This window comes from Salmo salar, chromosome 19, assembly GCF_965601325.2.
Source record: "Salmo salar chromosome 19, fSalSal1, whole genome shotgun sequence".
Lineage (NCBI taxonomy): Eukaryota > Metazoa > Chordata > Actinopteri > Salmoniformes > Salmonidae > Salmo > Salmo salar.
This window is the reverse complement of record NC_138309.1, coordinates 65,817,432-65,844,341: the sequence shown is the minus strand read 5'-3', so window position 1 is coordinate 65,844,341 and position 26,910 is coordinate 65,817,432. Positions and strand designations below refer to the sequence as shown.

The 26,910-nt window shown below is 45.5% G+C and overlaps 1 protein-coding gene and 1 pseudogene across 1 annotated transcript in view; one reads left to right on the top strand and one right to left on the bottom strand.

The window, feature by feature from the left end:
• Positions 1-200: 200 nt before the first annotated feature.
• LOC106579110 (rho GTPase-activating protein 23) overlaps positions 201-26,910 on the bottom strand; it is a 57,303-nt gene continuing 30,593 nt past the window's right edge. The window contains exons 5-24 of the mRNA XM_082965887.1: positions 26,824-26,878; positions 25,310-26,273; positions 24,404-25,039; positions 23,231-23,425; positions 22,737-22,845; positions 22,575-22,614; positions 22,279-22,416; positions 21,355-21,669; positions 20,938-20,999; positions 20,218-20,324; positions 19,837-19,943; positions 19,157-19,312; positions 10,658-10,736; positions 10,441-10,514; positions 10,163-10,252; positions 9,752-9,877; positions 7,943-7,987; positions 6,085-6,184; positions 4,909-4,940; positions 201-3,102 (exon numbers count right to left, since the gene is read on the bottom strand). Coding sequence (XP_082822013.1) covers positions 2,104-3,102; positions 4,909-4,940; positions 6,085-6,184; positions 7,943-7,987; positions 9,752-9,877; positions 10,163-10,252; positions 10,441-10,514; positions 10,658-10,736; positions 19,157-19,312; positions 19,837-19,943; positions 20,218-20,324; positions 20,938-20,999; positions 21,355-21,669; positions 22,279-22,416; positions 22,575-22,614; positions 22,737-22,845; positions 23,231-23,425; positions 24,404-25,039; positions 25,310-26,273; positions 26,824-26,878 — 4,429 coding nt within the window. The 3' untranslated portion in view covers positions 201-2,103. The remainder of the gene's footprint in view (positions 3,103-4,908; positions 4,941-6,084; positions 6,185-7,942; positions 7,988-9,751; positions 9,878-10,162; positions 10,253-10,440; positions 10,515-10,657; positions 10,737-19,156; positions 19,313-19,836; positions 19,944-20,217; positions 20,325-20,937; positions 21,000-21,354; positions 21,670-22,278; positions 22,417-22,574; positions 22,615-22,736; positions 22,846-23,230; positions 23,426-24,403; positions 25,040-25,309; positions 26,274-26,823; positions 26,879-26,910) is intronic.
• On the top strand, positions 11,990-18,177 carry LOC106579111 (polyadenylate-binding protein 1 pseudogene; annotated as a pseudogene).

Below are 26,910 nucleotides of genomic sequence, written 5' to 3'. Positions count from 1 at the left end.
ATATGGTCTGAAGATGTGAATTCTCACAGTTGTGAGGATATATATAGAAGAAGAGGACTCTGAAATGCGGATAGAAAGAAGCAAGACATTTTCGAACTGCAGGTGTTGCCAACGACTAACAATGACATGACATGGGGGGGGGGGCTTTATATCTAATGGAAGATGCCAGTCTTTGACCAAAGAATGAATAAAGTCACCTGCAAATTTCAAAACAAATAATTTAATATATTATGTATAATATATACACAGGTTAACTTAACAAGCTTTGTACAACTGTTACAAAATTGGTCCACGCACAATCACCCACGGACATACAGTACATGCACATGGGCACACACAGACAGACAGGGACAGATTGAGTCGTATAGCTATGGAAGAGACCATGGAGTGGGTAGCTAGGAGGACATTGGTTGGCAGTGCAGTTTGGTTAATCTTCATCTCCACGTTGGTTTTCAGACCCAGTTTATAACTATGGTTCATAATGATCAGTACATGAAAGAAGAAACAGGAAAAATATCTAAAATGCAAAATGAAAAGCTTAAAACAGTTAAGACTACAGGGTTCTTTAGATCATGGGAGGAATTTTTCGGAGGAGGACCGAGGTATCTCCAAACCACCACTTCATCAACTGCTCAAAATGAAAATGCTGTCTCTGTAATACTGATAACAACCGGAGCAACTCTTGGCATGTGTGAGAATCTGTGTGTGTAAGTGCTTCTTAACTCTTTTTATCCTGCCTTTCTTGGCTTCCCAGTATCGATATGATTGAATGGCCCCAATTGTCAAAATGAGTTTGGCATGACTTAAAATAGCTGCCATCGATGCCTTTTTCCTGCAATGGAGGACTGAAGAGAGGTCTGGGTCCTCCACATGCACAGGCAGATACAATAGGCTTGTGTTAAAACACGTAGGCTTTGCATATGTGAGATCCCCCATATTTGGAACATGCGTTATCATATTCAATTGTCCAAGGAAGCTTTGGCACAGTGGCCCACATGGGTTTAGAGTTCCAGAGGAGTAAAACTTAGTCCAATGCATGTATTTTGCCCTGAGGGACCCATGTAGTTCCCTGTTGATCCACAATGAGGCTTTGGAAGAGCTTAGTAAAGGGCAGGTAGGGCAATACTAGTCTATGGAGAAGATGCTAACAAGTAAACTAGATGCTAACACATTGCCTATGCTGGTCCTTAAATAACATTTTCCACTATCGTGCCATCCCGAACCATAAAACTGGAAAGAGAACCAAACTTGTACAGCTGGGACAGCATAATAGTATGAAAAAGTGGGTGCTGTTGGGGTTTAAAGTCGACAGCGTAGGCTTATGCTGGGATTCAAAATGATTGCAGGGTATAGGCATTGCGGCTTTTAAAGGTAATGTTCCTGTGTTCCCGGAGATCCCATTCATGGTAAACGCTGCATATGCCAGTTTGTTATTATTTTTTACCCCTTTTTTCATGGTATCCAATTGGTAGTTACAGTCTTGTCCCATCGCTGCAACTCCCATATGGACTCGGGAGAGGTGAAGGTCGAGAGCCATGCGTCCTCCGATACACAACCCAGCCAAGCCGCACTGCTTCTTGACACAATGCCCACTTAACCCGGAAGCCAGCCGCACCAATGTGTCGGAAGAAACACCGTACACCTGGCAACTGTGTCAGCGTACAATGCGCCCGTCCCGCCACAGCACGATGGGACAAGAACATCCCTGCCGGCCACATCCTCCCCTAACCCGGACAACGCAGGGCCAATTGTGCTCTGCCCAATTGCTCTCCCGGTCGCGGCCAGCTGCAACAGAGCCTGGACTCGAACCAGGATCTCTAGTGGCACAGCTAGCACTGCGATGCAGGGCCTTAGACCACTGCGCCACTCAGGAGGTCCTGGAAATTGCCTTTAAAAGCTTCAATGCCTATAACCCACAATCTGATTAAATCCCGGCCTTAGACTATGACCCTTGAGACTGCTTATATATGGCATTACGCTTTGAACCTGTCGATACTCGCAATGGAGAGTGTGTTTGTGTAATATGTGTGTAAAGGGCAGTACTTTTGAGTGGGCATCTACAATGAATCACTAACTGAACACTATGAGGTTTCCTTAGCGAGGTTAGACCACAACCGTGTGGCGGCGCCAGGCTTTCCGCTTGTCTCGAGGCTCCAGGGCCGACCTCCGCATGACAACAGTAGAACCAAGGGACCCCTGATCTGTCCATGAAGGGGAAAAGGAGGAGGAAGGGAGAGGGGGAGAGAGAGAAGAGACTGGAGATGGGGCTAGAGCAGAGGCTAGGCGTGAACTCCTTTGAACTTTGAGGGATGCGACAACACACCCCTGAGGAACACCAACTGAACTGCTGCGGTGACGTTGCACTTCTGTTGTGGCTCTTACCACCTTCACCCTATCTCCCCGTCTCCCAACTCCCCCCTCGCCCTCCCCCTTACCTATCACCATATCCAAATTCATTGACTGAGGCCTTGCCCTTCCTCCCCTTGTCTTCCTATACTGCACTGGCAGTGGCTGCTGTTCCAACTGAGGCTGTTGTGTTTTCTGGGTGTTATAAAGTTGGCTAGGGCCGGGCTGTCTGGAGGGGGAGAGCCAGGAGGGGACAGCGGAGCGTCCTCGGGCCAGGCCGGGGAGCTTCGAATGTGGGGAGACTGAGGGCTCTACTGGGGGGCTAGGGCTGGTGGTGGTGGGTTGGTAGTGTGTGTAGAGGAAGCTGTTAGGATGAGGTTTGGGGGATGCCACCCCTTCTTTATCTTTCGCCCATGCACTCCCTTCTTTCTTCCCTTCTCCCTCCTTCTCTCTTCCTCTGTCAGACTGCTGTTTTGCCTCTATCCTCTTCCTACACTTCTCGTCTCCCTTTTCCTCCACTTTCTCAGTTCCATTAGGGGTGCATCCTTTTCCAACCCCTTCCTCCTCATCTTCCTTGGCTCCTCCCCCTACCCCGTAGTTGCTGGCTTTGATTGGCTCATGTTCGGAGTCTTCGTCGGTGCTGCTGCTCAGGGGGCGGGAGATGGGGCGTATCTTGCGTTTCCGGGTGACGGCGGAGATGATTGACAACGGGAGGAAGTCCCTGGCACTCAGGTCCTTCTTGGAACCCCATGTGCTCTAAAACACAGATCAAGGATCAGTCAGAGGTTCAGTGGTTACGATGGCTTATGCTCTGTACAATGGAACCAGTGAAATAGTCCCAAAAGTGCAAACCCGGGCTAAAACGCATTCAACCCAGGTCTGGATGACAATTACAGTGCATTCGGAAAGTATTCAGACCCCTGGACTTTTTCCACATTTTGTTATGTTACAGCCTTATTCTAAAATTGATTAAATTGTTTTTTCCCCCTCATCAATCTACACACAATACCCCAAAATGACAAATCAAAAACTGATTTTTAGATTTATTTGCAAAAAACTGAAATGTCACATTTACATAAGTATTCAGACCCTTTACTCAGTACTTTGTTGAAGCACCTTTGGCAACGAGTACAGCCTCAAATCTTCTTGGGTATGACGCTACAAGCTTGGCACACCTGAATTTGGGGAGTTTCTCCCATTCTTCTCTGCAGATCTTCTCAAGCTCTGTCAGGTTGGATGGGGTGCGTCGCTGCACGGCTATTTTCAGGTCTCTAGAGATGTTTGATCGGGTTCAAGTCTGGGCTCTGGCTGGGCCACTCAAGGATATTCAGAGACTTGTCCTGAAGCCACTGCTGCATTGTCTTGGCTGTGTGCTTAGTGTCGTTGTCCTGTTGGAAGGTGAACCTTCGCCCCAGTCTGAGGTCCTAAGTGCTCTGGAGCAGGTTTTCATCAAGGATCTCTCTGTACTTTGCTCCTTTCATCTTTCCCTTGATCCTGACTGGTCTTCCAGTCTCTGCCGCTGAAAAACATCCCCACAGCATGATGCTGCCACCACCATGCTTCCCCGTAGGGATGGTGCCAGGTTTCCTCCAGACGTGATGCTTTGCAAAGCGTTCAATCTTGGTTTCATCAGACCCGAGAATCTTGTTTCTCATGGTCTGAGAATCCTTTAGGTGCCTTTTGGCAAACTCCAAGCGGGCTCTCGTGCCTTCCATCTTGCCACTCTACCATAAAGGCCTGATTGGTGGAGTGCTGCAGAGATGGTTGTCCTTCTGGAAGGTTTTCCCATCTCCACAGAGGAACTCTGGAGCTCTGTCAGAATGACCATCAGGTTCTTGGTCACCTCCCTGACCAAGGCCCTTGTCCCCCGATTGCTCAGTTTGGCTGGGTGGCAAGCTCTAGGAAGAGTCTTGGTGGTTCCAAACTTCTTCCATTTAAGAATGATGGAGACCACTGTGTTCTTGGGGACCTTCAATGCTGCAGAAATGTTTTGGTATCCTTCCCCAGATCTGTGTCTCAACACAATCCTGTCTCAGAGCTCTACAGACAATTCCTTCAACCTCATAGATTGGGTTTTGCTCTGACATGCACTGTCAACTGTGGGACCTTTTATATAGACAGGTGTGTGCCTTTCCAAATCATGTCCAATCAATTGAATGTACCACAGGTGGACTCCAATGAAGTTGTAGAAACATCTCAAGGATGATCATTGGAAACAGGATGCACCTGAGCTCAATTTCTGTATAGCATTTTGTGACATCGGCTGATGTAAAAAGGGGTTTATAAAAACATTTGATTGAATTTCAAGTTTCATAGCAAAGGGTCTGAATACTTATAAGGTATCTGTTTGTATTTTTTTTATACATTTGCTAAGATTTCTAAAAACTTGTTTTCGCTTTGTCATTATGGGGTATTGTGTGTAGATTGATAAGTGGAAAAAAAATATTTAATCAATTTTAGAATAAGGCTATAACCTAACAAAATGTAGAAAAAGTCAAGGGGTCTGAATACTTTCTGAATGCACTGTATATCAAATTATGTTCAGAGTAATGCATTGCTTACCTTATCCTTAGGTGAATCGCTGGTGGTGGAATCTGAATAAGATGAAGGTTAGGGTCACGTAAGTGAAGTAGCATGGGGGTCTATGGCAGTCACAGCACATTAGATATCCCAGCACAATATTCATGACATCACTCCCAGAGAGAGAAATGGAGATATAGATATATGTGGATAGGCTTCCAAACCAAGGTTACACGAACAGAATGTCACAGACACATACACTCTCTCTCACATACGAGGTACGCACACACACACACACACACACACACTATGTTGGAGGTAGAGTCCTGCTCCTACCGAAGAGGTTGATCCACAGGCTCAGCTAGGAGGATATGGGGGCAGAAAGGTCCAGAAAGAGAGAGAAAGTGGGAAACACAGTAAGTATACAGTAGGCCTACACAGGCTGAAACCAAGCCAAACATAGTAGGATAGTAAAGCACAGCCACAGACTGCAAATGGCAAGAGAAAAGAGCAAAGTCCACTGAATTTCAGAGACGACATCTTCATTGAAATGCATGGTGTGAAACGAGTTAATTGTTATAGGGAATGTTACAGTAAGGACACTGTATAAAAGATCATGCTCAAATTAAGTCCACAACCCAGAGTTAGGTGCTCCACATTAGTGGTGGATGAGCTGAGGTGAGTTCTGCAATCCTCCTCCATACAATGTAAAGCATTTAGAACATAGAAATGCAGAAAAACAGACTTACAGAATTAAATTATTATATTTCTATAGACACACAGGAGAGGAGCTCTTCTTTGGTTATAGTTGTATCCTATGAGGTGCTCTTTAATCATGGGATGAAATACTATAGAACAAACAGAAGTTCATGCGGGATAGTGAGCAATGCTGAGAAGCCTTTGTGCAAAATATGTCCAGAAGTAATCAAGGCAATCTCATGTAGTGGAAAAATTCCAAAGCCTTTTTTTTTTTTTAAACGTCTTATGCATAGCAAGAATAACAATTAAAAAATAATAAAAAATGCACTGACACGTTGCGGCTACAAAGGCCTTTATCAGGGTGACGCAATCAGAGTGACAAAAACATTTCACTAAATGAGAGTGCCTTGATTGCTTCTGGACATTAGTTTAGCAAAAAGGCATTTTCTGCATTCTTCACTATCTAGCATCAACTTTTGTTTGTTCTAATTCTATTTCTATGATTTCATGTCCCCTCACCTGAAGCCTCACTTCCAGGCACCCCTGTTCTCCCGATGTTGGAGAGCAGGTGATCGATGTTGGGGACCGGTTGCATATCCCTCTTAATATCCACAGGGGCCTGCAGACACACAGCAACACAACAGACATTCAAGTGAAAAAGACAGGAAGAAAGACATGACCACAGACATAACGACAGCCATAAAGACTGATTTAACAGATAGACAGATGGATAAACGGATAGACACAACGACACAGGCAGATACAGTTCCATGGTTGCCATGGCGGCTTGAAGTCGCCTAGATAGAGAGTTGTAAATGTGTTTTTGACAGCGTTTTTTTTTTTTTTACATACAGTACCAATCAAAAGTTTGGACACACCTACTCATTCAAGGGTTTTTCTTTATTTTTACTATTTTCTACATTGTAGAATAAGACATCAGAACTATGTAATAACACATATGGAAACATGTAGTAACCAACGAAGTGTTAAACAAATCAAAATATATTTTATATTTGAGATTCTTTAAAGTAGCCACCCTTTACCTTGATGACAGCTTTGCACACTCTTGGCATTTACTCAACCACCTTCACCTGGAATGCTTTTCCAACCGTCTTGAAGGAGTTCCCACATATGCTGAGCACTTGTTGGCTGCTTTACCTTCACTCTGCTCTCCAACTCATCCCAAACCATCTCAATTGGGTTGAGGTCGGATGATTGTGGAGACCAGGCCATCTGATGGAGAGTGACTTCATCTCTGGCCTAACAACACCCGTGCCAATATATCCTCCAAACACCGGCTTCTAGGGCATTATCACTTAAATATCAATTCAACGGTGTCATAAGACCGGCAAGTCAGCTAGTTTGGTCAAGATAACCCATAGGCTAGCTAGCTTGGACATCACAGAGGCTTTTTATAGTTTTGAGTTGATCTCTCACTCCAAGGTTGGATTATCCCAATAACTAAAGTGTAATGAGCCTCTGGCGCCCTAGAAAAATCTATCAGATGCCGGCTTTTGTTACATGTTGTGTTACATGTTGTTTGAGGAGTATCTACCCACGGAGTCTGCAGAGAAGCTGGGGATGGCAAGGGCAGACTTGATGATCCGGACCTGTCATACTAACTTGTCCCCCCCCGGATGTGACCACTGATTCCCCCAACTCAAGCCTGTTTCAGGGCATCCGAGGAGCTGAGAAAAGCATGGTGGAGGAAAGTGCTGAGAGTGGATAGTGAAGTGGATACTGTTGTAGGCTTGTCCTAGTGTCACGCCCTGACCTGAGAGAGACGGTTTATTTCTCTATTTTGGTAGGTCAGGGGGTGGGGTGGGCATTCAATGTCATTATATTTCTATGTTTTGGCCAGGTATGGTTTCCAATCAGAGGCAGCTGTCTATCGTTGTCTCTGATTGGGAACCATACTTAGGCAGCCCTTTCCCACCTGTGTTTGTGGGTAGTTGTTTTCTGTTTTCTGTTTCTGTACCTGACAGAACTGTGCGCTTTCGTTTCCCTTTGTTATTTTTGTTTGAGGGTTTGTTTGATTCAAATAAATAATCATGAACATGTGCCACGCTGTATCTTGGTCACCTCTCTACGACGATCGTAGAGAGTTGGTGGACTGCACATAGTTGGATGAGACCTGGACACGCCAGCCGCTGTTGAAGACCATTGTAAAGGCCAAGCCCTACATGTACTTTTGTTATTAAGCGTCTTTGAGATTACCTGTACAATGAAAAGCGTTATATAAAATACATTTATTATTATTATTATTATAAACCGTAAACAGACGGACGGATACAGTAAGACCGATAAGAAGACCACATTATTAATAAATACTTTTTCTTTAGGTTGTCGTTATGGAATTTCTTGCCCATTCACATACCTTTTCATCCTTATCCACCTCTCCATCACTGAAGAACCAGTCGTGCTGAAAAATAGAGAAAGAAATAGGAGTGTCATTACAATGTAACACTGTAACAATAGGGCGCAAGGTAGCCTAGTGGTTAAGAGCGTTGGGCCAGTAACCGAAAAGTCGCTGGTTCAAAACCCCAAGCTGACTAAGTGAAAAATCTGCTGATGTTCCCTTCGTCTGCATAATGTGGGATACAGGCTATTTCTACTGGTTGGTCCTCCTAACGGAACTCTATAGCTATGGTACTACTGTATTACCTGGGTAGCCAGGAACAGAGTGGGAGGTCAGTCTGCCATGGTCAACCCCACCCTATAGGTGCCCAAAACCACACCCTGGGTGCCTTGGTTCAGATGGGCATGAATGGAGATTCTCCTCCTGTGCCCTGTAAAGGCAGTGCCAACTAGCCCACCATTGTGGGCAAGGGTTACATTTAGATAACATTTGTAGGTGGTGGAACTGTCCCCCAAATTATCCAAGTTACTTTTCCATGGTCATTTCTAACAGAAATCTATTCAGTCTCTTCCTTCCTAATGTATAAGCCTGGGTGGCAGGTAGCCTAGTGGTCAAGAGCGTTGGGCCAGTAATCGAAAGGTCGATGTGCCCTTGAGCAAGGCACTTTTTTAGTTTTTTATTTCACCTTTATTTAACCAGGTAGGCAGGTTGAGAACAAGTTCTCATTTACAATTGCGACCTGGCCAAGATAAAGCAAAGCAGTTCGACACATACAACAACACAGAGTTACACATGGAGTAAAACAAACATACAGTCAATAATACAGTAGAAAAATAAGACTATATACAATGTGAGCAAATGAGGTGAGATAAGGGAGGTAAAGGCAAAAAAGGCCATGGTGACAAAGTAAATAAAATATAGCAAGTAAAACACTGGAATGGTAGATTTGCAATGGAAGAAAGTGCAAAGTAGAAATAGAAATAATGGGGTGCAAAGGAGCAGAATAAGTAAATAAATAAATACAGTAGGGGAAGAGGTAGTTGTATGGGCTAAATTATAGATGGGCTATGTACAGGTGCAGTGATCTGTGAGCTGCTCTGACAGCTGGTGCTTAAAGCTAGTGAGGGAGATAAGTGTTTCCAGTTTCAGAGATTTTTGTAGTTCGTTCCAGTCATTGGCAGCAGAGAACTGGAAGGAGAGACGGCCAAAGGAGGAATTGGCTTTGGGGGTGACCAGAGAGATATACCTGCTGGAGCGCGTGCTACAGGTGGGTGCTGCTATGGTGACCAGTGAGCGGAGATAAGGGGGGACTTTACCTAGCAGTGTCTTGTAGATGACCTGGAGCCAGTGGGTTTGGCGAGGAGTATGAAGCGAGGGCCAACCAACGAGAGCGTACAGGTTGCAATGGTGGGTAGTATATGGGGCTTTGGTGACAAAATGGATGGCACTGTGATAGACTGCATCCAGTTTATTGAGTAGGGTATTGGAGGCTATTTTGTAAATGACATCGCCGAAGTCGTATGGTCAGTTTTACGAGGGTATGTTTGGCAGCATGAGTGAAGGATGCTTTGTTGCAAAATAGGAAGCCAATTCTAGATTTAACTTTGGATTGGAGATGTTTGATGTGAGTCTGGAAGGAGAGCTTACAGTCTAACTTACACTTAACCCTAATTGCTCCGGTAAGTCGCTCTGGTTAGTGTGTCTGCTAAATGACAAAAAATTTAAATGTACAAAATCACTGATAGGAGACCCTTGGAATGATGCCTGGGTCTGATGATCCCTAGCTGACCACTGAGTAATCAGATGGTGAACGTCTGCAGTTCTTACATGCAGGATGAGCGTCTCGATGATCTTGTAGCGGTCGGGCATGTGGGTGACCATGTCGGTCATGTTGTCCTCTGAGGTACGCACCAGAGTGGGACCAAACACTAGAGCCAGGTTCCTGGGCTCCATCTAGAGAGAGGGAATAATGAGGGAAAGTGAACAGTGGGGGGGAAATAGGAGGTCAGGGACAGAATGATTGAAGGACGAAGAGAGAGAAAGTAACATGTTGAGGAAGAGGGAAGAGATGCAGACAGGTGCAATAGTAAGGATATAAAAAGAGTGAGCGAGAAAACAAAAAATATACAGATGACAAGAGGGGTAAGGGAGATATACAGTGTTATAATTGTAAAGTCAACTAATGTAGATATGAAGAAATGACCATATTGAAAGAGCAGACCAGAGACCAGTTCTTACCTTGTTCTTGTCGGCGTGATCCGCCACTGTCTTCAGATGACAGACCAGGAACTTTAGAGTGTGGTGATAGTGGTCTGGAAGATCGTGGATCTTAGAGAGAGAGAGAGAGAGAGAAGGGGGGGTGAAGAATATACAAAAGGAGGGGGAATAGAGGGATGGATGCAGGGAGAAAGAGAGACAGAGGAATAGAGGGATGGAGACAGAACGAGAGAGAGGGGTCAAATAATGTAAGCCCAAATTAAAGTATATACTTTAGTATATACTTTTCAGCCACATACCAGTTTCTTCATGCTCTTCAGCCTGTTCCCTGAGTCCTCTAGCCGGTTGGCATCAATAAAGTCATTATACTTGTCTGCAGACAGAAGTGGTAGTGAGTAGGGGTAAAACACACACTAGCACACACTCACACACAAACACACACAGAGAGAACAAACACACAGTCATCAGAGCAGTCATACAGTCACGCATGCACACACGTATTACGTTTGGACTCACCATCAGTGAACAGGGGTTCTGGGAGTTTCCTAAAGAAGGACTTGAGGAGACTGCTGATCACATTCAGGTCCTGCCATCTCTGTGGACGCGAGAAGAACAAATCTTATAGTTTACCTTTCTTTCCTGTCTTTCTTTTTTTCTTTACTTGTCAATCAATCTAACACCGGGCAAAAAAGTTTGTTTCACATACACGCGAAGCATCAATGGATAGATGTAATAATAATAATTAATCATAATCATTTATTAGCTTTCTATAGCGCTTTTCATAATCTCAAAGCGCTTCAAAAGCAACAACAAAAAAAGCAATACATCATCATGAGTAGCCTAGCTATAGTTAGGTCAACCGATAGAGGTCAAGTCTTTGAGTGCATGCATCCTCCAAATATGGAGAGGGACAGAACATGTCTTGATCAGAGGAATGTGGTTGGGGGGGTGGTTGCTGAAGAGTCTGGTGACGATCATGTAGAGGGCTACTCTGGGAACCAGAGTCATGTAGCTACTGAACTTGGATGATACCTCATCATGTTACCCGTCTGGTGTTCAACCTTCCTAAGTTCTCTCACGTCACCCCGCTCCTCCGCTCTCTCCACTGGCTTCCAGTTGAAGCTCGTATCCGCTACAAGACCATGGTGATTGCCTACGGAGCTGTGAAGGGAACGGCACCTCCATACCTTCAGGGTCTGATCAGGCCCTACACCCAAACAAGGGCACTGCGTTCATCCACCTCTGGCCTGCTGGCCCCCCTACCTCTGAGGAAGCACAGTTCCCGCTCAGCCCAGTCAAAACTGTTCGCTGCTCTGGCACCCCAATGGTGGAACAAGCTCCCTCACGACGCCAGGACAGCGGAGTCAATCACCACCTTCCGGAGACACCTGAAACCCCACCTCTTTAAGGAATACCTAGGATAGGATAAAGTAATCCTTCTAACCCCCCCCCCCCCTTAAAAGATTTAGATGCACTATTGTAAAGTGGTTGTTCCACTGGATATCATAAGGTGAATGCACCAATTTGTAAGTCGCTCTGGATAAGAGCGTCTGCTAAATGACTTAAATGTAATGTAATGTAATGTAATGTTACAACAAATCATACATTTCTATCTTTCTCTCTCTCTGACTTCCCAAACTGTTACAAAATAAAGATTAAGGTACATTTATTTATTTGTTTCTTTATTTATTTAAATCAAATTGAAATGTTTCTGTTTGCAATGTAAATCCTGTAAACTACACGACAATGAAGCAATAAAATAAAGATGGCACATCAGAATTGCATTTGATGCATCACCACTTATGACATCACAAACGAAGGAGTTCCGGGGGTTCCAACACATGACACCTGTTCATTCACCTGTCATTCTGTGCTCTTGAACTAGCCTCAACACATGTAAATCAGATCCAAAATCTTCAAAATGAAGTCCTTGTATGTTGGTGACCTCTACCAAAACATCACTGAGGCAGACATAATTGAGATGTTTAGTGAGGCTGGACCAATCTTTTCTGTCCATGTATGAAGAGATCGGGTTACCCATCGTTCCCTTGGCTATGCCTACGTTAACTTTTATCAGTGCTGAGCGTTCCCTGCTCATGTTCAGCAATGATATGCTTGAAGGAAGATACCTGCGCATCATGAGGTCTGACCCTGACCTTACCTTGAGGAAGAGCGGGGTGGGAAACATCTTCATCAAGAACCTGGACAAAAAGTCCATTGGAAATAAGAATTTGTATGACCTCAGCATTTGGAGACATCTACTCTAGCAAGGTAGTTTGTGACGAGAATGGGAAATCCAAGGTGATATGGTTATATCCAGTACGAGACCCAGGAGACTGCTGTTAGAGCCATTGAGAAACTCAATGGCATGTTGCTTGGATGACCAAAAAGAGCAAGAGGCCAGATGAACTTGGAGCCAAGACCAGAGAGTTCAACAACGTGTTTGTCAACAACCTTGGCAGAGACATGAACGATGAGAAGCTGATTTAGCTTTTTGAAAAACATGGATCAACCGTGAGTGTGAAGTTTATGATGATAGCGGGAAGTCGAGGGCGTTCGAGGGGCATGAGGATACACAGAGAGCTGTGAATGAGATGAACAGAAAGGAGCTGCATGGGAGGAGGATCTATATGAGCCGCGCCCAGAAGAAAGCATAGCGCCAGACTGTGCTGAAACCCAAGTTTGGGCAAATGAAGCCTGACCCAAAAGGCCAGATACAGAGGTATCAACCACTTTGTAAAGAACCTGGATGATGCCTTTGATGATCACATTTTAAGGAAGGAGTTTTCTGCATTCAGAACAAGGTAATGACAGAGGGCAGTCGCAGCAAAGGCTTTGGCTTTGTGTTCCTCTCTTGCCTTGCTCTGAGGCGAGGCCACCTAGGCTGTGACGGAGATGAATGGCCATATCGTGTGCACCAAGCCGCTCTGGCCTCGCCTCAGAGCAAGGCACAGCGCCAACAATACCTGGCCAACTGGTACAAGCAGAGGATGGTCAGTGCCATGGCCCTGCCCAACCCCAAATTCAACCCCCGCCAGCCTCCCATTCCACAAGTAAATCACATATCCATGGCGGTGTTCGCTTTAGCAATCTCACTAGAATAAAGACCTCCTCCATTCCTGCCATTATTGAAAGAGATTGTGATACCTCACATCTCAAAATAGGGCTACTTAATGTTAGATCCCTCACTTCCAAGGCAGTTACAGTCAATGAACTAATCACTGATCATAATCTTGATGTGATTGGCCTGACTGAAACATGGCTTAAGCCTGATGAATTTTCTGTGTTAAATGAGGCCTCACCTCATTACACTAGTGACCATATCCCCCGCGCATCCCGCAAAGGCGGAGGTGTTGCTAACATTTACGATAGCAAATTTCAATTTACAAAAGAAACCTCGAAACCTTCATCTTTTGAGCTTCTAGTCATGAAATCTATGCAGCCTACCCAATCACTTTTTATAGCTACTGTTTACAGGCCTCATGGGCCATATACCGCGTTCCTCACTGAGTTCCCTGAATTCCTATCAGACCTTGTAGTCATAGCAAATAATATTCACATTTTTGGTGACATTAATATTCACATGGAAAAGTCCACAGACCCACTCCAAAGGCTTTTGGAGCCATCATCGACTCAGTGGATTTTGACCTACTCACTGCCACAGTCATACTCTGGATCTAGTTTTGTCCCATGGAATAAATGTTGTGGATCTTAATGTTTTTCCTCATAATCCTGGACTATCAGACCACCATTTTAGACCCCAACTGGAGGATCATCAAAAGTCGAGCTATAAATTCTCACACAACCCAAAGATTCCTTGATGCCCTTCCAGACTCCCTCTGCCTACCCAAGGACGTCAGAGGACAAAAATCAGTTAACCACCTAACTTAGGAACTCAATTTAACCTTGCACAATACCCTAGATGCAGTCGCACCCCTAAAAACTAAAAACATTTGTCATAAGAAACTAGCTCCCTGGTATATAGAAAATACCCGAGCTCTGAAGCAAGCTTCCAGAAAATTGGAACGGAAATGGCGCCACACCAAATTGAAAGTCTTCCGACTAGCTTGGAAAGACAGTACCGTGTAGTATCGAAGAGCCCTCACTGCTGCTCGATCATCCTATTATTCCAACTTAATTGAGGAAAATAAGAGCAATCCAACATTTATTTTTGATACTGTCGCAAAGCTAACTAAAAAGTAGCATTCCCCAAGAGAGGATGGCTTTCACTTCAGCAGTAATACATTCATTAACTTCTTTGAGGAAAAGATCATGATCATTAGAAAGCAAATTACGGACTCCTCTTTAAATCTGCGTATTCCTTCAAAGCTCAGTTGTCCTGAGTCTGCACAACTCTGCCAGGACCTAGGATCAAGGGAGACACTCAAGTGTTTTAGTACTATATCTCTTGACACAATGATGAAAATAATCATGGCCTCTAAACCTTTAAGCTGCATACTGGACCCTATTCCAACTAAACTACTGAAAGAGCTGCTTCCTGTGCTTGGCCCTCCTATGTTGAACATAATAAACGGCTCACTATCCACCGGATGTGTACCAAACTCACTAAAAGTGGCAGTAATAAAGCCTCTCTTGAAAAAGCCAAACCTTGACCCAGAAAATATAAAAAACTATCGGCCTATATCGAATCTCCCATTCCTCTCAAACATTTAAAAAAAAGCTGTTGCGCAGCAACTCACTGCCTTCCTGAAGACAAACAATGTATACGAAATGCTTCAGTCTGGTTTTAGACCCCATCATAGCACTGAGACTGCACTTGTGAAGGTGGTAAATGACCTTTTAATGGCGTCAGACCGAGGCTCTGCATCTGTCCTCGTGCTCCTAGACCATCGATCACCACATACTTTTGGAGAGATTGGAAACCCAAATTGGTCTACACGGACAAGTTCTGGCCTGGTTTAGATCTTATCTGTTGGAAAGATATCAGTTTGTCTCTGTGAATGGTTTGTCCTCTGACAAATCAACTGTAAATTTCGGTGTTCCTCACAAGGTTCCGTTTTAGGACCACTATTGTTTTCACTATATATTTTACCTCTTGGGGATGTCATTCGAAAACATAATGTTAACTTTCACTGCTATGCGGATGACACACAGCTGTACATTTCAATGAAACATGGTGAAGCCCCAAAATTGCCCTCGCTGGAAGCCTGTGTATCAGACATAAGGAAGTGGATGGCTGCAAACTTTCTACTTTTAAACTCAGACAAAACAGAGATGCTTGTTCTAGGTCCCAAGAAACAAAGAGATCTTCTGTTGAATCTGACAATTAATCTTGATGGTTGTACAGTCGTCTAAAAATAAAAGGACCTCGGCGTTACTCTGGACCCTGATCTCTCTTTTGACGAACATATCAAGACTGTTTCAAGGACGCTTTTTTCCATCTACGTAACATTGCAAAAATCAGACATTTTCTGTCCAGAAAATGATGCAGAAAAATGTATCCATGCTTTTGTTACTTCTAGGTTAGACTACAGCAATGCTCTACTTTCCGGCTACCCGGATAAAGCACTAAATAAACTTCAGTTAGTGCTAAATACGGCTGCTAGAATCCTGACTAGAACCAAAACATTTGTTCATATTACTCCAGTGCTAGCATCTCTACACTGACTTCCTGTTAAGGCAAGGGCTGATTTCAAGGTTTTACTGCTAACCTACAAAGCATTACATGGGCTTGCTCCTACCTATCTTTCCGATTTGGTCCTGCCGTACATACCTACACGTACGCTGCAGTCACAAGACGCAGGCCTCCTAATTGTCCCTAGAATTTCTAAGCAAACAGCTTAGACAGGCAGGGCTTTCTCCTATAGAGCTCAATTTTTATGGAATGGTCTGCCTACCCATGTGAGAGACGCAGACTCGGTCTCAACCTTTAAGTCTTTATTGAAGACTCATCTCTTCAGTAGGTCCTATGATTGAGTGTAGTCTGGCCCAGGAGTGTGAAGGTGAACGGAAAGGCACTGGAGCAACGAACCGCCCTTGCTGTCTCTGCCTGGCCGGTTCTCCTGTCTCCACTGGGATTCTCTGCCTCTAACCCTATTACAGGGGCTGAGTCACTGGCTTACTGGTGCTCTTCCATGCCGTCCCTAGGAGGGGTGCATCACTTTAGTGGGTTGAGTCACTGACGTGGTTTTCCTGTCTGGGTTGGCGCCCCCCCCATGGGTTGTGCCGTGGCGGAGATCTTTGTGGGCTATACTCGGCCTTGTCTCAGGATGGTAAGTTGGTGGTTGAAGTTATCCCTCTAGTGTTGTGGGGACTGTGCTTTGGCAAAGTGGGCGGGGTTATATCCAGCCTGTTTGGCCCTGTCCGGGGGTATCATCGGATGGGGCCACAGTGTCTCCTGACCCCTCCTGTCTCAGCCTCCATTATTTATGCTGTAGTAGTTTATGTGTCGGGGGGCTAGGGTCAGTCTGTTTTATCTGGAGTATTTCTCCTGTCTTATCTGGTGTCCTGTGTGAATTGAAGTATGCTCTCTCTAATTCTTTCTTTCTCTCTCTCGGAGGACCTGAGCCCTAGGACTATGCCTCAGGACTACCTGGCATGATGACTCCTTGCTGTCCCCAGTCCACCTGGCCGTGCTGCTGCTCCAGTTTCAACTGTTCTGCCTGCGGCTATGAAACCCTGACCTGTTCACCGGACGCGCTACCTGTCCCAGACCTGCTGTTTTCAACTCTCTAGAGACAGCAGGAGCGGTAGAGATACTCTCAATGATCGGCTATGAAAAGCCAACTGACATTTACTCCTGAGGTGCTGACCTGTTGCACCCTCGACAACCACTGTGATTATTATTATTTGACCATGCTGGTCATTTATGAACATTTGAACATCTTGGCCATGTTCTGTTATAATCTCCACCCGGCACAGCCAGAAGAGGACTGGCCACCCCTCATAGCCTGGTTCCTCTCTAGCTTTCTTCCTAAGTTTTGGCCTTTCTAGGGAGTTTCTCCTAGCCACCGTGCTTCTACACCTGCATTGCTTGCTGTTTGGGGTTTTAGGCTGGGTTTCTGTACAGCACTTTGAGATATCAGCTGATCTAAGAAGGGCTATATATATATATATATATACATTTGATTTGATATCCGACTTGGACATTAGTAATTCAAATTTGATTGAAAAATGACTGTACTATGGGGGATAGTAGATTGACATAGGTTAGTGCTTTTGCTGTTCGTTAGGCCTACTCATCTTGTTGGCTGACAAAAATAAATTGTGGACAGTTCTTCTAACATCTTCAATATGCACCTCGGAATTCGATAAGAAAGACGCACGGAGTTGTGTCCCCAATGTGTCTGTCTTCACTTGTAGCCTACTTTGTAGCTGAGATGCCTTGTGGGTGAGAAGTGATTCGGAGCACCCAGCCGGGAGAAGGGAATTATAATTATAATATTCAGCCCAAGGGCACAATGGCCACTGGTCACAAAAGGCATGGATTGGCAAATTGTGAATGAGAGACTGATGAAGTGTGTACGGCCTGCGCAAAAAACAAAGCAATTATTGTCTGCTAAATTTACTAGTGTAGCCCACAGCCATATGGCATAGCCAGATCTGGGCCTAACATATGGACAACTCAGAGTATGCTATTCTGTTCTTCTGAAATAGACAACACTTTCTTCATATCATGTTTCTTTAGAACTGTCTAAAATAAATAATGGATTTATTGTGATGATGCAGGCCACATTAAATGGATTTACTAGACTTTTAAAAATGTAGATGTTCCAAAGGTCGGCATGTAGGCTATGGAAGCCAGGAGATGCTAAATGTTTATGTTAATTAATGGTCAATTACCGTGAGACCCGCAGTTATTTGCTTGACAGTCACCGGCTGACACAGCCCTAGCCCAGACCAATTTTGCTGCTTACTACTTCAGCAACCAACTGGCTCAGCTGATTGCCGGCCCTCACTGCGTGACCCAGGTGTCTGACATAATGCCTGCTCAGTGGACGGCCACCCAGGCCTTGGGCCAGCAATCACGTGCTGCCACTGCAGACGCAGCCACAGCCATGAGCAAGCCTCAGTGATAGAATTAAATGTGCCAAAGAAATACAGTATATTCATACAGCACCATAAAGTGTACTAGCAAGCAGTATGCTCATCATTCATCTGAGTGTGATTATACAATCTCTGTGCTCTTTTCATGTCTGCACAGTTTGATTGTTGATGTCTAGTAATTCTTATAGGGGGAGCACACAGCAAGCTTTTTTTCATTACTGATGCAAGCTTTGTTGTCCTTGTAAGTCATTTTTATATCCCCCCTTTCAGGGACACAACATACGCAGCTGGCGACAGAGTAACCAAACACATACTGCCCACCACTGTCCATTCGAGTCCAGGAGCCACACCAGGCTAAAGCCGGACAGAAATCTGTCCCAAACACTGGAGCTTGAAGCCAACAGAGTATCCTGGAAACTTTCTTCACCGAAGAAGAAATGTGAAGAAATGATTTTACACTGAAAAGTACAAAACTCTGAGAACATTGCTGTGCAAACCCCCCTTGGGCTCCCTCTACATGGAAATATATATTTTTATATTAATATAAAAGTACTTCTTAATTGGTTTTATTCATGATTGACTCTGCCATGTCTAAATAAGGTTAGACCTTGATGATAAAACTACCAAAGTTTATTTTATAAAATAGGGTAAAAAGCCAAATTTACTGTAAGTCTGGAAAAATATGAATATTCAAAGTTTCCTTACTTTCCTTAGCTATTTAATGTCCTCATGTCACATATTATATCTAATTTTGACTGAATTTCTCTCTCTCGCTCCCTCTCTTACTCTGTCAGCCTTTCTCGTATCACACAAACACACCTAACATCCACCTCCTTCTTACTCTCTGTCTCTCTTTCTAGTATGTTGTAATGCACACACACACACACACACACACACACACACACACACACACACACACACACACACACACACACACACACACACACACACACACACACACACACACACACACACACACACACACACACACCACACACACACACACACACCCTCCTCAGTAATGTTGATCTCCAGGCCCTTGTTGAGCTGCTCCTGCAGGTTGGACACCATGGCATTGTTGCCCGGCACCCTGTAGACGCCAGTGTACTCCAGACCCATGCTCTCCACCAGCCCACAGCACAGCTCCACAATCAGAGGGACAAACTGGGGGAGGGGGGAGAAAGAGAGAGTAGATGGAGGGGGAAAGAGAGAGAGCGAAAGAGCGAGAGAGCGAAAGAAAGAAAGAAAGAAAGAAAGAAAGAAAGAAAGAAAGAAAGAAAGAAAGAAAGAAAGAAAGAAAGAAAGAAAGAAGAGAAAGAAAGAAAGAAAGAAAGAAAGAAAGAAAGGATTAGATCGAGTGGAGTGATGGAGACAGGAGTGTCAGAGAGAAGGATGTTAGTAATTAATACATTTTTATTTCATAGACAAATGAGAGGCAGAGCAAGAGAGCGAGAAAGGGATAGCAACACATTACCAGATAATATGATACAAGTAGCAATGGATAATGGCTGAATGGGATTATGCATTATTGTGCTTTTCAGTTGGTCTTGAGGTGTTTGCATGTCATGGGGTAACACACCCCATTCCCCGATAATGTGAGACACTGAGAACACATTGAGAAGAGGGAAGAGAGATAGGGAATATGTAAATGGTGATCGAGGAACAGAGTAGATCGACAACCGACAAACCTTGTTGTTAACAGCAGGTTGACAGTCCTCAAGTCGCACTCCAAACACCTTGGGGCCTGTCTTCTTTGCTTTCTTCATGATGATTCCCCATGGACCCTTGCTCTCATCTAAAACAGACAGACAGATAAACAGAAATAGAACACAGACAATTTACAAAGCAGCCCTTAAGTACAGCAAACTCCTGAAAAAATGCAATGGCTTGGTACTGTCCTAAAATCATGCACTAAGCTAACATTTTGTAGCGGAAAATGAAAAACAGTGTTTATTATTGGACAAGTCCAGGTAGTCCCTCCAGGTTTCAGTCTGTTTTCTTCCGTTTGGTGCCTAATGAACCTTTATGCAATGCTTGTGCCATTGGACTGTGATATGTGTGTCACTCACCCTTGCTGGAGGAGCGGTTTATGAAAGCGTTGTCTGTCTTGGCCAGGAGGAAGGGGGGCATCATGCGATGGGCCCTGGGAGAGGTGTCTGGCTTATTGCCTGTTGTACTGGATGGAGACAAAGAGAGGGCTGGAATAGTGTATGTGTCACGCCCTGATCTGTTTCACCGGTCCTTGTGCTTGTTTCTACCCCCTCCAGGTGTCGCCCATCTTCCCCACTTATCCTCTGGGTATTTATACCTGTGTTTTCTGTCGGTCTGTGCCAGTTTGTCTTGTTTGTCAAGTTTACCAGCGTTTGTCCTGTCAGCTCCTGTCTATTCCCAGCCTCTCTTTTTCTCATCCTCCTGATTTTTGACCCTTGCCTGTCCTGACCATGTACCTGCCTGGCGTCCTGTACCTTTGCTCCAACTCTAGATTATCGACCCCTGCCTGCCTTGACCTGTCGTTTGCCTGCCCCTGTTGTTACAATAAACATTGTTACTTCTGCACTTGGGTCTTACCTTGATACCTGATAGTATGGGCATTTAGAAGACAACAAAAGGCCCATGAACATAATGACAAATGTAATGACGGCAAGATTTACTCTAGCGTTTGTGCCAAGAACAAAAAGGGAAAAATAAAGGTTGTAAGAGTGTATTGATATTTGGGAAAAGTAGTTTACATGGATTTAGTGTGTAAATGCTTAGAATTAAGTGAGTGTGGTTAGGGGTGCGTAGCTTACGTTTGTTTCCTGTAGTCATTGAGCTTCTTGCTGATGAGCGCTTGTCTGGAAAAACCCAGCTCCTGAAACACAAGCAAAAGACAGTTTTGTATATTATGTTGATTACATATTATGTTTACTTTTTTTTTTTAAAGCTATCCTGCCTAGTTTTGTTCCTCCCCTCAGCTAGGAGAATTGAGTTTTTATTGGTTTCAATTGTCAATTTGATGCCAGATGACCTGAATGTTGCTTTGGGGGCCCTAAACTTGGGGAAAGACTGGAGAGTGGGCCCTCCACAGAATTTAACAGAACAAAATATAAGTATTATTCTCTATGATGCACTCTTCTAAAACATTTTTTTAAACCTTTATTTAACTAGGCAAGTCAGTTAAATGATGCACTCTTCCTCAGTTTAATATAATCTATGTTTCCACCTACCTCGTTGTCTGTCTTGCTGTTCTCTCTGATCACCCGGATCCAGCCCAGCATGTCATCTCTGTCCTCCGCCTGCAACAGGTACTCACAGAAGTCCTGAGTGGTCAGCCTCAGAGCGTGCTTACGCTTGGTTTCGCTATAGGCAATGTCAATCAGGCAGCCGCGGATGCTGATTGGAGGGTGCTCGTCCTCCCCATGGCCGGGTCCCGCCCCCGCTCCATGGAGGACCGCCTCCCGCTTGTCTTTGTAGAGCAAAAGGCAGTGGGAGCGCAGCACGGAGAAGACGCGCTTCCACGGACGCATACCGCCACCCACCTTCTGTGGTTGGTGGAGAGAGAGAGAGAGAGAGAGTGTGAGAGGTCAATTAGTTAAATTATATTTCTTTCAGGTTTTTTCTGTGAGCTCAATATTCTACATAGTTTAGTGCAGAAAACGTGGTAATTAAGTACAATGACCATAAACCATTGGACGCCTATTTGTCCGGTCTGTGTGTTTCTTTCATGCCTGCTACATTAGGTTAGTGTGGGGCAGACACGGAAAGAGAGAAGAGACTAAGAATGAATGATCGAGAGGGATAGAGAGCAGCTGCTTCGCGAGGTACAGTATCTCTACCTGAAAATACATGATCTAAGTGATTGATAGTTGGTTTTCAGCAGTCATAAAAGTATGCCTTATTTACTTTGAAGAACTACTAAAATAGTGATTTTGTCAGACCGCATAGGCAGCTCTATAGAGATGAGATGATGACTTGGAAATTAAATAATAAAGTAATCAAATAAAAGTAATGTGAATAAATTATGCTTAATAAGTGATAAGCAGTAATGGGCAGCCACTACCATCATTGGACTTTTAATTGAATTAATTGAATGGGAATCAATTGTTTGGTCCCCACAAGGATAGTAAAACAAAAGTGTGTGTGTGTATTACTTTTCCCTTCTCTGTGAGGATCTGTTTGTAGTGAAGCCAGCCGTCCTTGCGTACGTCACTGAAGGTGATGGTCCCCAGCTCGGAGGTGGAGTGACGTTTCGACCGCGCCTCCTCTGCAGCACGCAGACTCTCCAGAGACTGGAATACACAGCCAATCACACCACACAACCACAGCTCAGAGCCAATCAGATCACAAAGTCAAGTACAGTCCTAATGTGATTGGTCCAAAGCTGACACAGACAAAACAAAAAATAATGATCAAATAAAAGATGAAACAGCGAAGAGATAATACTCACCCCATCAGTGAAAAAGCTCTTGACCCTTTTTGGTAGTCTCCTGTGGTAAGATATTTGAGAATGTTGCATGACTGACCGCACAGAAAAACAAGATATATTCATATCTCCTGACCTTTTTGACCTCTACATATAGTCTTCAGACAACAAGAGGGCCAAACTTACGAGAAGACACGGCCTTCCTCCCGGAAGGTGTTGAGGCCCTCGTCACATGACTTGGAGCGCTCTGTGGTAATGGCCAGCAGGTAGGAGGAACGGCGGCTTTTGATACTGCCTTCTCAGAAAGAAAGAAAAGAGAGGGACACGATGAGAGAGAGATGAATCAGTAGGGAGGGAATTGAAGACATGCAAAAAGAACACAGTGACGTGAGATAGCTCAAAATGGAAGGCATTCTAGACATGTCAAAGAGAAGCAAACATAGAACACATTGAGCCTGGAGATAGAGGTGGATGGGGGGCAGTTGAAGGGGGTTTGAGGTTTAAGTACAATTTTCCTTGTTTTGACGTGTGAACCTGTTTTTGCACTTACCCTGTATCGATTGACTGGGGATATCGACAACAGTCGGTGTAGAAGTGAAAACAGGTCTACATGCCAAAACGGGGGAAATCGTTCTAAAGGAAGTGATGGCGGTATGGTGAGGAGAATGGGGGACACTCACTGCTGTCCTGGGAGCGGAGCTTGACGAGGGGGGAGGTAGAGGAGGAGAGGGTGACAGGGGAGACAGTAGTGGTACTAGAGGTGAGGGCACAGGGCAAAGAGGACACAAGAGGGCACGGGGCACTGGAGGAGGACACCACGGAGCAGGCGGGTACGTGGCGGGCACGTAGGTCAGCGCTAGGGCTGATGGGGTCATCTGTGAGGGGTCAGGGGTTAGAGGTCAGAGGTTAGGGGTCATCGAGGAAGACAGTCATAATATAAATAAGTATTACTTCCTATGTAAAATAGCATATTTCTATGGGAAAGTCAAAATGTACTAGTGAGTTACACCACTGGATAGACAGAGTCATGTTACAGACACACTCCCCAGAGACATACATAGGTGTTACTACACAAGCACACTGAAGGTAAAATGTGTGTAAAAATCTATATTTCTCTGGACACAGAAGACTTACACACATACACTGCACTAACAGTTTCAAGTTACAAAGACATTTACTCAGTTATACACATATAACATATCATTTAGTACAGTATATGTGTATACACTGAGCATGCAAAACATTAAGAACACTTAATCTTTCCATGATATAGACTGACCAGGTGAACTCAGGTGAAAGCTATGATCCCTTATTCAAGTCACCTGTTAAATCCACTTCAATCAGTGTAGATGAAGGGGAGGAGACAGGTTAAAGAATAATTTGTAAGCCTTGAGACAATTGAGACATGGATTGTGTATGTGTGCCATTCAGAGTGATTGGGCAAGGCAAAAAATGTAATTGCCTTTGAACAGGGTATGGTAGTAAGTGCCAGGCGCACCGGTTTGTGTCAAGAACTGCACCGCTGCTGGGTTTTTCACGCTCAACAGTTTCATCCAGCCAACATGACACAACTGTGGGAAACATTCGTCAATGCCCTGACGAATTGAGTCTGTTCTGAAGGCAAAAGGGTGGGTGCAACTCAATATTAGGAAGGTGTTCCTAATGTTTGGTATACTCAGTGTACATCACAGTTGGCGTTCTCATTGAATTCTCATTGAATTCTCATTGAAGAAAATTGGAATTTGAATTGAACCCTGGTATAAATGTATAATTCCCTCCCCCCAACTATTCATAAAGAAAGGGAAGGGAGGAAGGCGGAAGTTGGAGAGTAGGGTGGGGTACTAACTACTAACCTATAAAGGGAATAGAGGCCAGGGAGTCGGGTGTGCTGTGGTGGGGTTGCAGGCTACCGTTGGGCCTCCTTAGACTGTCCCCCATTCTGGTACCCCCACAGACGGGCGAGGGTGTCCCTGCAGTGGGGGTGTTTGGGGAGGGCAGCAGCCCGACGGGGGGCTCGGCCGAATCCACTGGGAGGGCATAGAGGGGGTGACGGAGGGCGTGCACGGGGGTCCGACGCCCCATAGGGGGCTTCTGTCTCAGCACCACCTCCTGGCCCAGAGGGAGGGGGGACAACGTCTCTCTCGACTCCCCCCTCTCCTCCCCCAGCCGCACTCTCTCATCCTCCGACGAAGAAGGGATGACGGCCGGGGTGGAGGAAGGACGAGGAACTACCATCCCCCCTCCTATCCAGCCTCCCTCGCAGTCTGAGGGGCTAGTTTTGGCACTGGGTGCCCAGTTGAGGTGGGGTCCGATGTAGGTGGGTTCTCTGAAGGAGTGGGCCTGTTGGAGGAGGTGGCCGGCCTTGCGGCAGAAGGAGGGACTGTAGCTCTTGTAACCCACCAGCTCCTCTTCCTCCAACCTCCTGCTCTGGGTCTGGGGCTCAGCCACCTGCTGCTGCTGGATCTGCCGACCAACGGAGGGGGCTGTGGCTGTGGGGAAAAGGTAGACATAATATAGGCAGAGTACATCAGGAGAAGTACTGGCTGAATACCAATTCCTTGCCCTCCTCCTAAAAGCGTGCACTTGCTTAAACCCCCCTCATGGATTTTAAGGCATGTTAGAGTGGTGTATGTCATATGTTAAATCCACAAGGGGAGTGAGTAAGTGTACACTTTAGGGAGATGGGGAGATCAGATTATTCAGCAAAGGTCTTCCTGCCTATCTATCCATCTAAACATCTCCATGCGTGTGGAGCTTACCCAGTGTGGCTGCGGTCGTGGCTGTAACCGTGTGGTGGTTTCCCAAGTCCTTGTCCTGCTCCTTGGCACCCTGCGACGGCCAGGCGGGGGCTCTCTCGCAGTGCGGCGACACCAGCGCAGCCGCCTGGGCTAGCGTCTCCTGCGAGCGCCCGTAGTTGCGTTCGTACGATGCGTACGCCGCCAGCAGGCTTTCCGAGCACGAACGGCTCCCTGGCCCGGACACTCCCCCCCAGCCTCCCAGCCAATAGGAATCGTGGGAGGCGGCTGCTGCCTGGTGGTGGAGCAGCAGAGTTTCTTGGGAAACGCCGTGGTCTCTGTGAGCCATGGAGGACATAGAGTTAGACCCAGGACCTCCAGCGCCACCAGGCCCCAGCGCTAAGCCCAGCCCCAGCTCGGCTAACCGATCCTGGGATATGCTCCGGTGTCGAGGGGACATGCGCTCAGCCGCCTCTGCCTGGCTGTAGTACCAGTCCGACAGTGCCTGGTGGCACATGGCGTCGCTGTGGGCACGCGTAGCCGGTAAACTTCCCTTCCGGGCGGGCATGTGGGGCAGGGTTGCAGAGGCGATGGCGGCGTTGTGGTTGGCAAAGTGGAAATCCAGTGCACTGACGGCCGACGACGAGCGCCCGCGGTTCTGCCCCAAAGATGGCCGCCAATCTCCCTCTTGTCCTGCCGAGGAGCCAAAATGGCCTCCGACATCCTCCTCGTTTTCTCCCGAACCCCTGGGCCTGCCGGAGGTCTGAGTTAAGTTAACCGCGGCAGAGCAGTTGTCCAAGGGGGATGCTAGGTTAACAGGGCTGGGGCGGCAGTGCCAGTTGTCCAGGGGGCTTTGGTGGTTGGGTGGCAGGGGGGCCGTGGAAGCGGGCTTGGCACGGGGGTAGCAGAGTGGGGGAGGGTCGGGGATATGCTGCGCCCCTCCCGTGTATGGCTCATTTCCTCTCAGGTAGGCATCCTGAGAGTACGCCTGTAGGGGAGGGAAGAGGAGAGCGGGAGCATGAGAGATAAAAAAATGAAGGGATAGAAAGGAGATAGAGAGGGAGGCAAGGGATAGAGAAGAGTAGAAAGCAGGTGCAAAGTAGTATTTCACACAAAATAAACACTTTCCGTTTGGTATTCTAACGCGTTCCATGGCATGTGACATGATTTGTGACAACCTGTTTCCAATACATTTGAAATGTATTTCGGAACTAAAAATCCACTCCAAACTAGCTTGTCGGGTGTTTGTGAAAGCAAAGGCGAGTGGAATGTATTTTTTTACATATTACAATTCAATTTGTGTTACAATGAAAATGTGTTATTGTGTTATTATTGTATATCCAGTAGGGATAGATCAGCATTGGAATTATATGAAATGTTTGTGAGTGTCTATACTACTACTAACTCAATATTCTTCACCAAACCAAATTGCTTTGTGATTGTGAGTTGTATTTTTATTGGGCTATGATTATAAATAATTTGATGTGTGGGAAGGAGGAGAGGAGAGAAAGAAACAGAAATCTCATACTCACACTTACCAACTGCAACACATCCTCATCTTTTGGCATGATGCAGAGCTCCAGAACATTCTCGCTGGAAGAGGGATAGAGGAGAGATAGTAAAAC